The following is a 16,661-nucleotide window of genomic DNA, read 5'->3' on the forward strand; positions in this document are numbered from 1 at the left end:
CAGACAGACCTGTCCTGTGTGCTCCGTTTCATCTTTATTGATTAGGTACATCAGGAAGAACCTGCAGGGAGAGGAGAGGAGAGGAGAGGAGAGGAGAGGAGATGAGGCGGGTGTCAGAATGTGACACGAGTCTGAATGAGTCGGCTCTTCCTCACACATAGGTACTGTAACTTACATATAGTTGGCTAAGTTATGCTCTTCCAAGGTGTGCGTTTCGAAGCCATGAGGAGTTGTATCAAAGTAGTCGCTACCGATACCACAGATGAAGCACTGCGTCTGTAGGAGGAAGAATCGGTTTAATAAAGAAATGATCAATAAAATAGTTCAATGTTGTCCCCTCATGTTGACAACCAGGAGTCCAATCTCCTACAGTACTAGCACACTGTCCAGACATCTGTTCCTACAGTACTAGCACACTGTCCAGCCATCTGTTCCTACAGTACTAGCACACTGTCCAGCCATCTGTTCCTACAGTACTAGCACACTGTCCAGCCACCTGTTCCTACAGTACTAGCACACTGTCCAGCCATCTGTTCCTACAGTACTAGCACACTGTCCAGCCATCTGTTCCTACAGTACTAGCACACTGTTCAGCCATCTGTTCCTACAGTACTAGCACACTGTCCAGCCATCTGTTCCTACAGTACTAGCACACTGTCCAGACATCTGTTCCTACAGTACTAGCACACTGTCCAGCCACCTGTTCCTACAGTACTAGCACACTGTCCAGCCATCTGTTCCTACAGTACTAGCACACTGTCCAGCCATCTGTTCCTACAGTACTAGCACACTGTCCAGCCATCTGTTCCTAAAGTACTAGCACACTGTCCAGACATCTGTTCCTACAGTACTAGCACACTGTCCAGCCATCTGTTCCTACAGTACTAGCACACTGTCCAGCCATCTGTTCCTACAGTACTAGCACACTATCCAGCCATCTGTTCCTACAGTACTAGCACACTGTCCAGCCATCTGTTCCTACAGTACTAGCACACTGTCCAGACATCTGTTCCTACAGTACTAGCACACTGTCCAGACATCTGTTCCTACAGTACTAGCACACTGTCCAGCCACCTGTTCCTACAGTACTAGCACACTGTCCAGCCATCTGTTCCTACAGTACTAGCACACTGTCCAGCCATCTGTTCCTACAGTACTAGCACACTGTCCAGCCACCTGTTCCTACAGTACTAGCACACTGTCCAGCCACCTGTTCCTACAGTACTAGCACACTGTCCAGCCATCTGTTCCTACAGTACTAGCACACTGTCCAGCCACCTGTTCCTACAGTACTAGCACACTGTCCAGCCACCTGTTCCTACAGTACTAGCACACTGTCCAGCCACCTGTTCCTACAGTACTAGCACACTGTCCAGCCATCTGTTCCTACAGTACTAGCACACTGTCCAGCCACCTGTTCCTACAGTACTAGCACACTGTCCAGCCATCTGTTCCTACAGTACTAGCACACTGTCCAGCCACCTGTTCCTACAGTACTAGCACACTGTCCAGCCACCTGTTCCTACAGTACTAGCACACTGTCCAGCCACCTGTTCCTACAGTACTAGCACACTGTCCAGCCATCTGTTCCTACAGTACTAGCACACTGTCCAGCCACCTGTTCCTACAGTACTAGCACACTGTCCAGCCATCTGTTCCTACAGTACTAGCACACTGTCCAGCCACCTGTTCCTACAGTACTAGCACACTGTCCAGCCACCTGTTCCTACAGTACTAGCACACTGTCCAGCCATCTGTTCCTACAGTACTAGCACACTGTCCAGCCACCTGTTCCTACAGTACTAGCACACTGTCCAGCCATCTGTTCCTACAGTACTAGCACACTGTCCAGCCACCTGTTCCTACAGTACTAGCACACTGTCCAGCCATCTGTTCCTACAGTACTAGCACACTGTCCAGCCATCTGTTCCTACAGTACTAGCACACTGTCCAGCCATCTGTTCCTACAGTACTAGCACACTGTCCAGCCATCTGTTCCTACAGTACTAGCACACTGTCCAGCCATCTGTTCCTACAGTACTAGCACACTGTCCAGCCATCTGTTCCTACAGTACTAGCACACTGTCCAGCCATCTGTTCCTACAGTACTAGCACACTGTCCAGCCATCTGTTCCTACAGTACTAGCACACTGTCCAGCCATCTGTTCCTACAGCTGATCGTACCAGCCATCTGTTCTAACATCTGATAGTACCAGCCATCTGTCTAACATCTGATAGTACCAGCCATCTGTTCTAACATCTGATAGTACCAGCCATCTGTTCCTACAGTACTAGCACACTGTCCAGACATCTGTTCCTACAGTACTAGCACACTGTCCAGCCATCTGTTCCTACAGTACTAGCACACTGTCCAGCCATCTGTTCCTACAGTACTAGCACACTGTCCAGCCATCTGTTCCTACAGTACTAGCACACTGTCCAGCCATCTGTTCCTACAGTACTAGCACACTGTCCAGCCATCTGTTCCTACAGTACTAGCACACTGTCCAGCCATCTGTTCCTACAGTACTAGCACACTGTCCAGCCATCTGTTCCTACAGTACTAGCACACTGTCCAGCCATCTGTTCCTACAGTACTAGCACACTGTCCAGCCATCTGTTCCTACAGTACTAGCACACTGTCCAGCCACCTGTTCCTACAGTACTAGCACACTGTCCAGCCACCTGTTCCTACAGTACTAGCACACTGTCCAGCCACCTGTTCCTACAGTACTAGCACACTGTCCAGCCATCTGTTCCTACAGTACTAGCACACTGTCCAGCCACCTGTTCCTACAGTACTAGCACACTGTCCAGCCATCTGTTCCTACAGTACTAGCACACTGTCCAGCCACCTGTTCCTACAGTACTAGCACACTGTCCAGCCACCTGTTCCTACAGTACTAGCACACTGTCCAGCCACCTGTTCCTACAGTACTAGCACACTGTCCAGCCATCTGTTCCTACAGTACTAGCACACTGTCCAGCCATCTGTTCCTACAGTACTAGCACACTGTCCAGCCATCTGTTCCTACAGTACTAGCACACTGTCCAGCCATCTGTTCCTACAGTACTAGCACACTGTCCAGCCATCTGTTCCTACAGTACTAGCACACTGTCCAGCCATCTGTTCCTACAGTACTAGCACACTGTCCAGCCATCTGTTCCTACAGTACTAGCACACTGTCCAGCCATCTGTTCCTACAGTACTAGCACACTGTCCAGCCATCTGTTCCTACAGTACTAGCACACTGTCCAGCCACCTGTTCCTACAGTACTAGCACACTGTCCAGCCACCTGTTCCTACAGTACTAGCACACTGTCCAGACATCTGTTCCTACAGTACTAGCACACTGTCCAGCCATCTGTTCCTACAGTACTAGCACACTGTCCAGCCACCTGTTCCTACAGTACTAGCACACTGTCCAGACATCTGTTCCTACAGTACTAGCACACTGTCCAGCCATCTGTTCCTAAAGTACTAGCACACTGTCCAGCCACCTGTTCCTACAGTACTAGCACACTGTCCAGCCATCTGTTCCTACAGTACTAGCACACTGTCCAGCCATCTGTTCCTACAGTACTAGCACACTGTCCAGCCATCTGTTCCTAAAGTACTAGCACACTGTCCAGCCACCTGTTCCTACAGTACTAGCACACTGTCCAGACATCTGTTCCTACAGTACTAGCACACTGTCCAGCCATCTGTTCCTACAGTACTAGCACACTGTCCAGACATCTGTTCCTACAGTACTAGCACACTGTCCAGCCATCTGTTCCTACAGTACTAGCACACTGTCCAGACATCTGTTCCTACAGTACTAGCACACTGTCCAGACATCTGTTCCTACAGTACTAGCACACTGTCCAGCCATCTGTTCCTACAGTACTAGCACACTGTCCAGCCATCTGTTCCTACAGTACTAGCACACTGTCCAGCCATCTGTTCCTACAGTACTAGCACACTGTCCAGCCATCTGTTCCTACAGTACTAGCACACTGTCCAGCCATCTGTTCCTAAAGTACTAGCACACTGTCCAGCCACCTGTTCCTACAGTACTAGCACACTGTCCAGCCATCTGTTCCTACAGTACTAGCACACTGTCCAGCCATCTGTTCCTACAGTACTAGCACACTGTCCAGCCATCTGTTCCTACAGTACTAGCACACTGTCCAGCCACCTGTTCCTACAGTACTAGCACACTGTCCAGCCATCTGTTCCTACAGTACTAGCACACTGTCCAGCCATCTGTTCCTACAGTACTAGCACACTGTCCAGCCATCTGTTCCTACAGTACTAGCACACTGTCCAGCCATCTGTTCCTACAGTACTAGCACACTGTCCAGCCATCTGTTCCTACAGTACTAGCACACTGTCCAGCCATCTGTTCCTACAGTACTAGCACACTGTCCAGCCATCTGTTCCTACAGTACTAGCACACTGTCCAGCCATCTGTTCCTACAGTACTAGCACACTGTCCAGCCATCTGTTCCTACAGTACTAGCACACTGTCCAGCCATCTGTTCCTACAGTACTAGCACACTGTCCAGCCATCTGTTCCTACAGTACTAGCACACTGTCCAGCCATCTGTTCCTACAGTACTAGCACACTGTCCAGCCATCTGTTCCTACAGTACTAGCACACTGTCCAGCCATCTGTTCCTACAGTACTAGCACACTGTCCAGCCATCTGTTCCTACAGTACTAGCACACTGTCCAGCCATCTGTTCCTACAGTACTAGCACACTGTCCAGCCATCTGTTCCTACAGTACTAGCACACTGTCCAGCCATCTGTTCCTACAGTACTAGCACACTATCCAGCCATCTGTTCCTACAGTACTAGCACACTGTCCAGCCATCTGTTCCTACAGTACTAGCACACTGTCCAGCCATCTGTTCCTACAGTACTAGCACACTGTCCAGCCAACTGTTCCTACAGTACTAGCGCACTGTCCAGCCATCTGTTCCTACAGTACTAGCGCACTGTCCAGCCATCTGTTCCTAAAGTACTAGCACACTGTCCAGCCATCTGTTCCTACAGTACTAGCACACTGTCCAGCCATCTGTTCCTACAGTACTAGCACACTGTCCAGCCATCTGTTCCTACAGTACTAGCACACTGTCCAGCCATCTGTTCCTACAGTACTAGCACACTGTCCAGCCATCTGTTCCTACAGTACTAGCACACTGTCCAGACATCTGTTCCTACAGTACTAGCACACTGTCCAGCCATCTGTTCCTACAGTACTAGCACACTGTCCAGCCATCTGTTCCTACAGTACTAGCACACTGTCCAGCCATCTGTTCCTACAGTACTAGCACACTGTCCAGCCATCTGTTCCTACAGTACTAGCACACTGTCCAGCCATCTGTTCCTACAGTACTAGCACACTGTCCAGCCATCTGTTCCTACAGTACTAGCACACTGTCCAGCCATCTGTTCCTACAGTACTAGCACACTGTCCAGCCATCTGTTCCTACAGCTGATCGTACCAGCCATCTGTTCTAACATCTGATAGTACCAGCCATCTGTCTAACATCTGATAGTACCAGCCATCTGTTCTAACATCTGATAGTACCAGCCACCTGTTCTAACATCTGATAGTACCAGCCATCTGTTCTAACATCTGATAGTACCAGCCATCTATACTAACATCTGATAGTACCAGCCATATGTTCTAACATCTGATAGTACCAGCCAACTGTTCTAACATTTGATAGTACCAGCCCGCTGTTCTAACATCTGATCGTACCAGAAATGTGATCTTACCTCCATGTTCTCTCTGACCTGCTCCTGTTGGTCTCTCAGCTCGCCAAATGCATCAATGATCAGACCTGCAACACACACACACACACATCAGACCATAAAACACATAGGTCCAGAGCAGTGCAACCAAACATGATGTAGTCCGCAGGGGCTATCGCAATAGGATACTTTCCCAAAGTTACAAATTATTAAATAATTCCCATTAAGAGGATTCCCAGTTGGAAGAATCCTTCTCTGCTTACTCCTTCCTTATTCTGAGAATCCTCCAACGGGGGAATCTTGAAAAACCCAGGGAAAAAAGTTTTTCCATAATGACACAACCCTTTATTTATATTTGGAGACGGAGAAGTGGGAATGGATGAATACCCTGGATGATAGCCAGCAGGATGACGATTACGAAGAAGAAGAAGGTGATGTCGAAGACGACGCGGTAGAGCTCGTACTCATCGCCCGCCGGGTCCTCGATCTCGTCTCCTATACCCCCGCCGGCACGCACGCCCACGTACATGTGGAACAGGTAACACTGACAGACAGAGAGAGGGAGGGAGGGAGGTGGGGGGGGAGGGAGGGAGGGAGGGAGGTTGAAAGAAGGCGGTGGAGGGAGGGAGGGAGGGAGGGAGGGAGGGAGGGAGGTTGAAAGAAGGCGGTGGAGGGAGGGAGGGAGGTTGAAAGAAGGCGGTGGAGGGAGGGAGGTAGAAAGAAGGCGGTGGAGGGAGGGAGGGAGGTTGAAAGAAGGCGGTGGGGGGGGGGGGGGGGGGGGGGAGAAGGCGGTGGAGGGAGGGAGGGTGGGAGGTTGAAAGAAGGCGGTGGAGGGAGGGAGGGAGGGAGGGAGGGAGGTTGAAAGAAGGCGGTGGAGGGAGGGAGGGAGGGAGGGAGGGAGGGAGGGAGGGAGGTTGAAAGAAGGCGGTGGAGGGAGGGAGGGAGGTTGAAAGAAGGCGGTGGAGGGAGGGAGGTAGAAAGAAGGCGGTGGAGGGAGGGAGGGAGGTTGAAAGAAGGCGGTGGAGGGAGGGAGGGAGGGAGGGAGGGAGGGAGGGAGGGAGGGAGGGAGGGAGGGAGGGAGGGAGGGAGGGAGGGAGGGAGGGAGGGAGAAGGCGGTGGAGGGAGGGAGGGTGGGAGGTTGAAAGAAGGCGGTGGAGGGAGGGAGGGAGGGAGGGAGGTTGAAAGAAGGCGGTGGAGGGAGGGAGGTTGAAAGAAGGCGGTGGAGGGAGGGAGGGAGGTTGAAAGAAGGCGGTGGAGGGAGGGAGGGAGGGAGGGAGGGAGGGAGGGAGGGAGGGAGGGAGAAGGCGGTGGAGGGAGGGAGGGTGGGAGGTTGAAAGAAGGCGGTGGAGGGAGGGAGGGAGGGAGGGAGGTTGAAAGAAGGCGGTGGAGGGAGGGAGGGAGGTAGAAAGAAGGCGGTGGAGGGAGGGAGGGAGGTTGAAAGAAGGCGGTGGAGGGAGGGAGGTTGAAAGAAGGCGGTGGAGGGAGGGAGGGAGGTTGAAAGAAGGCGGTGGAGGGAGGGAGGGAGGTTGAAAGAAGGCGGTGGAGGGAGGGAGGGAGGTTGAAAGAAGGCGGTGGAGGGAGGGAGGGAGGTAGAAAGAAGGCGGTGGAGGGAGGGAGGTTGAAAGAAGGCGGTGGAGGGAGGGAGGGAGGTTGAAAGAAGGCGGTGGAGGGAGGGAGGGAGGTTGAAAGAAGGCGGTGGAGGGAGGGAGGTTGAAAGAAGGCGGTGGAGGGAGGGAGGGAGGGAGGTAGAAAGAAGGCGGTGGAGGGAGGGAGGTTGAAAGAAGGCGGTGGAGGGAGGGAGGGAGGTAGAAAGAAGGCGGTGGAGGGAGGGAGGTTGAAAGAAGGCGGTGGAGGGAGGGAGGGAGGTAGAAAGAAGGCGGTGGAGGGAGGGAGGTAGAAAGAAGGCGGTGGAGGGAGGGAGGTTGAAAGAAGGCGGTGGAGGGAGGGAGGGAGGTAGAAAGAAGGCGGTGGAGGGAGGGAGGGAGGTTGAAAGAAGGCGGTGGAGGGAGGGAGGGAGGTTGAAAGAAGGCGGTGGAGGGAGGGAGGGAGGTAGAAAGAAGGCGGTGGAGGGAGGGAGGGAGGTAGAAAGAAGGCGGTGGAGGGAGGGAGGGAGGTAGAAAGAAGGCGGTGGAGGGAGGGAGGGAGGGAGGGAGGGAGGGAGAAAGAAGGCGGTGGAGGGAGGGAGGGAGGGAGGGAGGGAGGGAGGGAGGGAGGGAGGGAGGTTGAAAGTCAGTAACTCACACATTTAAAAAAAGAAACCGCTGCGCCACTCGGGAGCCCATAACGTTTGGAGTACGATAGTTTCAGGCAATATCACCAGTAAAGATACAGGAGATTTGACTCACGGTCATCATGTCATCACACTTCATGTCCGGTTCATCCTCGTCCTCGCTCATGTTGTAGAACTTCCTGAAGAAGTTGAACGCCACCACGGTGTAGAGATACACCACCACAGCCAGTAGACCCACAGTCATCATCAGCTACAGAAGGAGAGAGAGATATCGGGAGGAAGAGGAGGAGGCACTACAGTTAGATCTAGTTTATATATTCACACTCATTGGGTTCTGATGGGAGAAACTACATTTGACTGGGTGGGTTACCTGATCGAGCACACAGCCATGCAATCTCCAATAGACTAAACATGTGGGTACCTGTTTGCCGTTGTGTGTGACGGAGGAGAGGATGGTGCGCAAATCTTTCACACCAACGGCGATGTCCATCAAGTGACAGGCGAAGAAGAAGTTGTTGAAGTGTCCCAGCAGAGACATGACCATGTACCAGACTAGATAGAGGAACGTCTAGAAGAAGGGGCAATATCCGTATTAGAGTTGCAAAGCTACCGGTACTTTACCAAAGTTACTCATGTTGGTAATTAACAGAAAGTCTATGGTAATCTATCGTTACTTTGGTAATTAATACTTGAATAACTTAAAAAAAAAAAAAACATATTCACATAAATTATTCATTTTTTATATCTGAGTTCATATAGTCCATGAGTTTCTAGTAGATAGACCATATGGTTCAAGAGAAAATAGCCTAATTAATGGGAAAAAAAGCATCTTAATCAACAATGGCATTATTTTCAATTAACTCTACAATTCCAACTCTTGAATTTTTTTTCCACAACTGCCACCAGTTTGATGCAAAAAACATTGACAACAAAAATACATACTGACATAGTAAAATGAACAAAACAGCGTAAAAAAAACGGTCATGTGACTCGTTTCAGAATACTTTGTGGCTCATCTTCACAGGATTTGAGTGTAAACTTTTTTTATTTGATCAAAATGCGGTTTTTTTTTTTTGGCAGAAATGCTTTCTGGAACATGTGAAATTTAATCTGCCTTAATAACAAACATGTATGCCATCTGTTAAATGATATTACATGTTTCTAATTTAGTCAGAAAGTAATTTTAATTTCAAGTTAAAGTGTACCGATAGCTAGCTAGCTAACGTTAGCCGGTTGGCTCGCTAGCTAACGTTACGCGTATGATCTGTGTAGTTGTATTATTCGTATCTCAGAGCCGTTTGCATTGCTAGTTATAGCCTAATGTTAGCTAGCTAACATTGAACCTGGTTGGTTAGCTATCTGCTGATTCATGCAGTAAGGTCATGAGTTGGGATTATGGTTCACTGTTCAGCTACATGTCTAAACAAAAGACTCCGCTATGCAAGTAACTATTTCAATAGACTGTGACAACTGTCAAAACATCTACTACTATAACAATATTATATAATAGCAACACTGTGCTTTGAGCCACATGTACGTTTGAGTGTGGCGTGACCCTTAGGTAGCCATAGTAACTATCAGGTAGCCATAGTAACCCTCAGGTAGCCATAGTAACCCTCACAGCTAGCCATAGTTACCCTCCGGTAGCTTTGGGTTAAACCAACATCTACTCTGATTTCAGAGCACTCTCATCTGAGTGTGTCAGAGCACAGAATAACGGATTCAAACGCTCAACACCCGTTGAATATGTCCGGTGTCAGTAAATGTCGGGCAAAAAAAACTACGTAATTTAATTGTTGCCAGCAGCACAGTTACAGTCACCGACGCTCTAGATAACATAAAAACAGCCCAAACAGCTTTGCTAGGGCGAGTAAAATGGTCAGAGTGAGCTGTTCTCTCATTTATGTCTGGAAGTAGCTAGCAAGCTAGCTAAAGTTAGCCAGTTAGCTTGAGTGCTTGACTGCTGTTGTTAGGTCAGAATGCTCAGATCAACCTTGGCCACAGCATCCAGTGTGCGCACTGAACGCTCCGAGAGCAAAATTCTGAGTTTACGAACGGACAATCTGACAACTCTCTGAGTTTACGAACGCCCAGAGCACACTCTGAGCACACACTGGCACTCCAGATTATATTTACGAACACACCCGTAGTATGAAACAGCCTTTAGTCTTGAAATCTTTGGTTGTTTAGTACACTACCGTACTCACTCTGTTTAGCACATGGCCTCACATGTGAATGCTTAAAGAGATGGGTGGGGCTAAGGCTTAAGAGGGTGTAAACGATGCTGAATGTGTGGAGACAAAGAAGAGCTCTCCAGTAGGTGTACCAAAACATTCAAGGGACATTTTCTCAAAGTGAGGTCACAAGTTTATCAACTTTCAAAGCAGAATTACTTTCCCATTGTTCCTCAACTGTAGTGTATGATATACAATTGTCTAGCTCTGCGTCTCTACTTTTATCTAATGTAAGAAACATAATTTTCAAATTTTGCTACAAAAGACCAAATCAAGCCGGTCGGTCACATATAAAATATATTTTATGCTGAAACCCTCATATTAAAACACCAATGGTATTCACTAAATTGATGGTTTGAATTCAGGATCATGTTTTACAGCTTTGTCAATCCATTTTTTTTATTTGAAAATCATCTTATTTCATTATTTCATATATTTTACATTTGATAAGGCCAGATAAGGCCAGATGACCAGAGTTAATTACAGACACCTGTTCAAATCTTAAGTACCGAAAATGGCCACTAGATGTCTTGGGACAGATTACATCAAATCCTTGAAAGATACCAAAATTCTGGTAGTTTACTGTTAACCTTTTGTGACTAGGGGGCAGTATTTTCATTTTTGGAAAAAAAACGTTCCCGTAGTAAACGGGATATTTTGTCAGGACAAGATGCTAGAATATGCATATAATTGACAGCTTAGGATAGAACACACTCTAAAGTTTCCAAAACTGTCAAAATATTGTCTGTGAGTATAACAGAACTGATGTTGCAGGCAAAAGCCTGAGAAAATCCAATCTGGAAGTGCCTCATGTTTTGAAAGCGCTGCGTTCCAATGTGTCCCTATTGAGCTGTGAATGGGCTATCAACCAGATTACTCTTTCTCCGTATTCCTCAAGGTGTCTACAGCATTGTGACGTAGTTTTACGCATTTATGTTGAAGAATAATCGTAGGTGGCTACATTGCGCAAGTGGTCACCTGATGCTCCCAGAGAGATTCTTGCGTAAAATACAGGGGTAGCCATTACTCCAATCGGTCCTACTGAAAAACGAATTGTCCCGATGGATATATTATTGAATAGATATTAGAAAAACACCTTTAGGATTGATTATAAACAACGTTTGCCATGTTTCTGTCGATGTTATGGAACTAATTTGGAATATTTTTCTGAGTTTTAGTGACGTAGTTTCCGGTCGATTTATCAGCCAAACGTGGCCTCTCTGACGTCCAGAGAGGCCAGGTCCATCCCAAGCAGCTCTGTGATCCTCTCCCTAAAAGTTTCCAGTAATATACCCTCCCGTTACAACCATAATCAGTATCATAGGATCAGTACTACTACAGCAATACTACTATAACAATACTACAGAGAGAGAAATGGCCAAGTACCACACTAGATACAGGAATGTCTAGAAAACTCCACATTCACTGGACTTGTTACAATACTACAGCATGGTCCAGTATTGACTTACGTTGTCAGTGAAGACCACCCCGAACTTCCAAATCTGGTATTTGATATCAATGGAGATAATCCTATGGAGAAAACAACACGTTTACTTCCCAGCAAACACACAACTACCACATAACTACCTCACAAAGCTGTCTCGATGTTGACTTCAGATTGTGCCATCTTACAAGTTGTTCCAGTTGTATGTGCTTGTACATTGCTTGTTTGTTGTGCAAATGATTTACTAGTGAATTTGTATAATGTACTGTATGCTTTCTGCAGATCAGTGGGGGGGGTGGGGGTGGGGGGGTGGGGGGGGGGTTTACGTACCAGCTTAACATGCCACTTTCTGGTTCGGGTTTCTTCTCTTGTGTCATGGCGCTGACGTCCAAAGAGGCCAGGTCCATCCCAAGCAGCTCTGCGATCCTCTCCCTACCGTATATGTCCCCGTACTTAGCAAGCACCTTCGTCTTCACAAACTTGTCCCAGTAGTTGTTAGGGAATGACCTGTGTGGAAAAGAAACATACTTTGAGAGAAATGTCAGGGTTGGAAGATGGGTGTATCAATGCTATCTGTTTATTCCTTTTTATATTCTCATTGAATCTAAAAAAGAGATGGGTGGTGTTTTTTTTTTACAATCACAAATAAAAGAGGTATTAGAGGACAGCCTTGTCTGGTTCCACCTTAAATCACTAACTGATGTAACAATGAGTACGGTTACATGCACACAATAATAAAAAAATTGTGAATAGTCAGAGACATATAATAGTTCGATTTAAATGTTTACATATTTTACAGGAAGAATGACTTCCTGTTTACATGGACACATCTAAAATCATGCTACGTGATGGAATATTGATAAATGCAGGAAAATCAGCAATAAAAATACAAATTTTACCATGTTATTTTTGGGAAACCTATTTGGTTCTGGGTTTGGACATATCACGTTTGTACGTGAAAACTAATTCTAAGATGCGTACTGTTCTTTTTCTGAACTCATCTTCATTCGCGCATAAGATGGAGGCTTGCACTGCTAATGAGTAGATCAAATACACCGCTGGAATTCAGATGAACCTGTTTACATGTTATTAATAATTTGAAAGATTTCTCAGAAAAAAAAACAACGGTTTTAATTTTCGTATGCTTACTTCAACAATGACCTTACACACCGATTAGGATAAGCAGAGTAAAGTGTTTACATGACTAATGCCATACTCAACCTACTGCCATAATCAGTTTAATATCGGTTTATTAGTGTGCATGTTAACATACTCAGTGTCTTTCACCTGACTAGATAACTGATCCAAGGGTTAGGGTTTAAGGTTAGAGTCTTACGGGGTGTTGAGCACCAGTCTGTCCCACTGTCCCTTGATGTCATCGTCTTCTGGTTGCTCGGTGACATACAGACCATCAAACTCCAGCTTCCTAGCCAGCTCCTTTTCCCTCTTAAAGATGACCAGAGGAACCTGAAGGAAGACACACACAATCAGTAGCTGCTTCTCCCATGGGTGTGTGTGTGTGTTTATGTGTGTGTGTGTGTGTGTGTGTAGAACCCTGTACCTTGAGGCAGTTGTATCCGATGATACAGAGGAAAGCGATGACAGTGTGTATGATGGCCAGCATGGACAAACAGGGCTGCATGTAGCCTGTACTCTCCTCCAAGTAGAAAAAAAATGGTCCTTCCTCCTCATCATCATCATCGCCACCGTCGTCATCACCACCATCGTCAAATGGATCAATCCCAGAACCACCCTCGTCCACAGCTCCGGAACCCTCGAACAACCCAGAACCCTCGAACGCGGCGGAGCCCTCGAACAGGGCGGAGCCCTCAATGTCTTCTGACCCCTCCTCTACATCATATCCAACCTTGTAAAACAGGAAGATTAGGTGAGCATAATATCATGTTATTACATATTATATTATTATATATTCTATATTCCACACTATATTCTATTATTCTATATTCTATTATTCTATATTATTTTATTACATTATTCTATATTATATCATAGTGTTCTATATTATATTATATCATATTATCCTATATTATATTATTCTATATTCTATTATTCTCTATTATATCATATTGTTCCATATTATATTACAATACATTATATTATATTATTCTATATTATATTATTCTACACTATGTTATACATTATTATAGTATTCTATATTATATTATATTATTCTATACTATATTATACATTATTATAGTATTCTATATTATATTATTCTACACTATATTATACATTATTATAGTATTCTATATTATATTATTCTACACTATGTTATACATTATTATAGTATTCTATATTATATTATTCTATACTATATTATACATTATTATAGTATTCTATATTATATTATATTATTCTATACTATATTATACATTATTATAGTATTCTATATTATATTATTCTATACTATATTATACATTATTATAGTATTCTATATTATATTATTCTATACTATATTATACATTATTATAGTATTCTATATTATATTATTCTACACTATATTATACATTATTATAGTATTCTATATTATATTATTCTACACTATATTATACATTATTATAGTATTCTATATTATGTTATTCTACACTATATTATACATTATTATAGTATTCTATATTATATTATTCTACACTATATTATACATTATTATAGTATTCTATATTATATTATTCTATACTATATTATACATTATTATAGTATTCTATATTATATTATTCTATACTATATTATACATTATTATAGTATTCTATATTATATTATTCTATACTATATTATACATTATTATAGTATTCTATATTATATTATTCTATACTATATTATACATTATTATAGTATTCTATATTATATTATATTATTCTACACTATATTATACATTATTATAGTATTCTATATTATATTATTCTACACTATATTATACATTATTATAGTATTCTATATTATATTATTCTATACTATATTATACATTATTATAGTATTCTATGTTATATTATTCTATACTATATTATACATTATTATAGTATTCTATATTATATTATTATATATTCTATATTCCACACTATATTCTATTATTCTATATTCTATTATTCTATATTATTTTATTACATTATTCTATATTATATCATAGTGTTCTATATTATATTATATCATATTATCCTATATTATATTATTCTATATTCTATTATTCTCTATTATATCATATTGTTCCATATTATATTACAATACATTATATTATATTATTCTATATTATATTATTCTACACTATGTTATACATTATTATAGTATTCTATATTATATTATATTATTCTATACTATATTATACATTATTATAGTATTCTATATTATATTATTCTACACTATATTATACATTATTATAGTATTCTATATTATATTATTCTACACTATGTTATACATTATTATAGTATTCTATATTATATTATTCTATACTATATTATACATTATTATAGTATTCTATATTATATTATATTATTCTATACTATATTATACATTATTATAGTATTCTATATTATATTATTCTATACTATATTATACATTATTATAGTATTCTATATTATATTATTCTATACTATATTATACATTATTATAGTATTCTATATTATATTATTCTACACTATATTATACATTATTATAGTATTCTATATTATATTATTCTACACTATATTATACATTATTATAGTATTCTATATTATGTTATTCTACACTATATTATACATTATTATAGTATTCTATATTATATTATTCTACACTATATTATACATTATTATAGTATTCTATATTATATTATTCTATACTATATTATACATTATTATAGTATTCTATATTATATTATTCTATACTATATTATACATTATTATAGTATTCTATATTATATTATTCTATACTATATTATACATTATTATAGTATTCTATATTATATTATTCTATACTATATTATACATTATTATAGTATTCTATATTATATTATATTATTCTACACTATATTATACATTATTATAGTATTCTATATTATATTATTCTACACTATATTATACATTATTATAGTATTCTATATTATATTATTCTATACTATATTATACATTATTATAGTATTCTATGTTATATTATTCTATACTATATTATACATTATTATAGTATTCTATATTATATTATTATATATTCTATATTCCACACTATATTCTATTATTCTATATTCTATTATTCTATATTATTTTATTACATTATTCTATATTATATCATAGTGTTCTATATTATATTATATCATATTATCCTATATTATATTATTCTATATTCTATTATTCTCTATTATATCATATTGTTCCATATTATATTACAATACATTATATTATATTATTCTATATTATATTATTCTACACTATGTTATACATTATTATAGTATTCTATATTATATTATATTATTCTATACTATATTATACATTATTATAGTATTCTATATTATATTATTCTACACTATATTATACATTATTATAGTATTCTATATTATATTATTCTACACTATGTTATACATTATTATAGTATTCTATATTATATTATTCTATACTATATTATACATTATTATAGTATTCTATATTATATTATATTATTCTATACTATATTATACATTATTATAGTATTCTATATTATATTATTCTATACTATATTATACATTATTATAGTATTCTATATTATATTATTCTATACTATATTATACATTATTATAGTATTCTATATTATATTATTCTACACTATATTATACATTATTATAGTATTCTATATTATATTATTCTACACTATATTATACATTATTATAGTATTCTATATTATGTTATTCTACACTATATTATACATTATTATAGTATTCTATATTATATTATTCTACACTATATTATACATTATTATAGTATTCTATATTATATTATTCTATACTATATTATACATTATTATAGTATTCTATATTATATTATTCTAT

The 16,661-nt window shown here is 41.1% G+C and overlaps 1 protein-coding gene across 5 annotated transcripts in view; it reads right to left on the reverse strand.

The window, feature by feature from the left end:
- The window catches only part of ryr1b (ryanodine receptor 1b (skeletal)), a 249,345-nt gene that overhangs the window by 898 nt on the left and 231,786 nt on the right, over positions 1-16,661 (reverse strand). For all 5 annotated transcript variants that reach the window (XM_090218991.1, XM_090218990.1, XM_090218989.1 and 2 more), the window contains 10 exons: positions 13,218-13,523; positions 12,993-13,123; positions 11,987-12,163; positions 11,682-11,742; positions 8,400-8,546; positions 8,094-8,228; positions 6,136-6,292; positions 5,773-5,837; positions 176-276; positions 10-61 (listed from right to left, as the gene is read on the reverse strand). In XM_090218991.1, coding sequence (XP_090075117.1) covers positions 10-61; positions 176-276; positions 5,773-5,837; positions 6,136-6,292; positions 8,094-8,228; positions 8,400-8,546; positions 11,682-11,742; positions 11,987-12,163; positions 12,993-13,123; positions 13,218-13,523 — 1,332 coding nt within the window. The remainder of the gene's footprint in view (positions 1-9; positions 62-175; positions 277-5,772; positions 5,838-6,135; positions 6,293-8,093; positions 8,229-8,399; positions 8,547-11,681; positions 11,743-11,986; positions 12,164-12,992; positions 13,124-13,217; positions 13,524-16,661) is intronic.

Source organism: Oncorhynchus mykiss, chromosome 24, assembly GCF_057628025.1.
Source record: "Oncorhynchus mykiss isolate SJ-2025 chromosome 24, ASM5762802v1, whole genome shotgun sequence".
In the NCBI taxonomy this organism is placed as follows: Eukaryota; Metazoa; Chordata; class Actinopteri; order Salmoniformes; family Salmonidae; genus Oncorhynchus; species Oncorhynchus mykiss.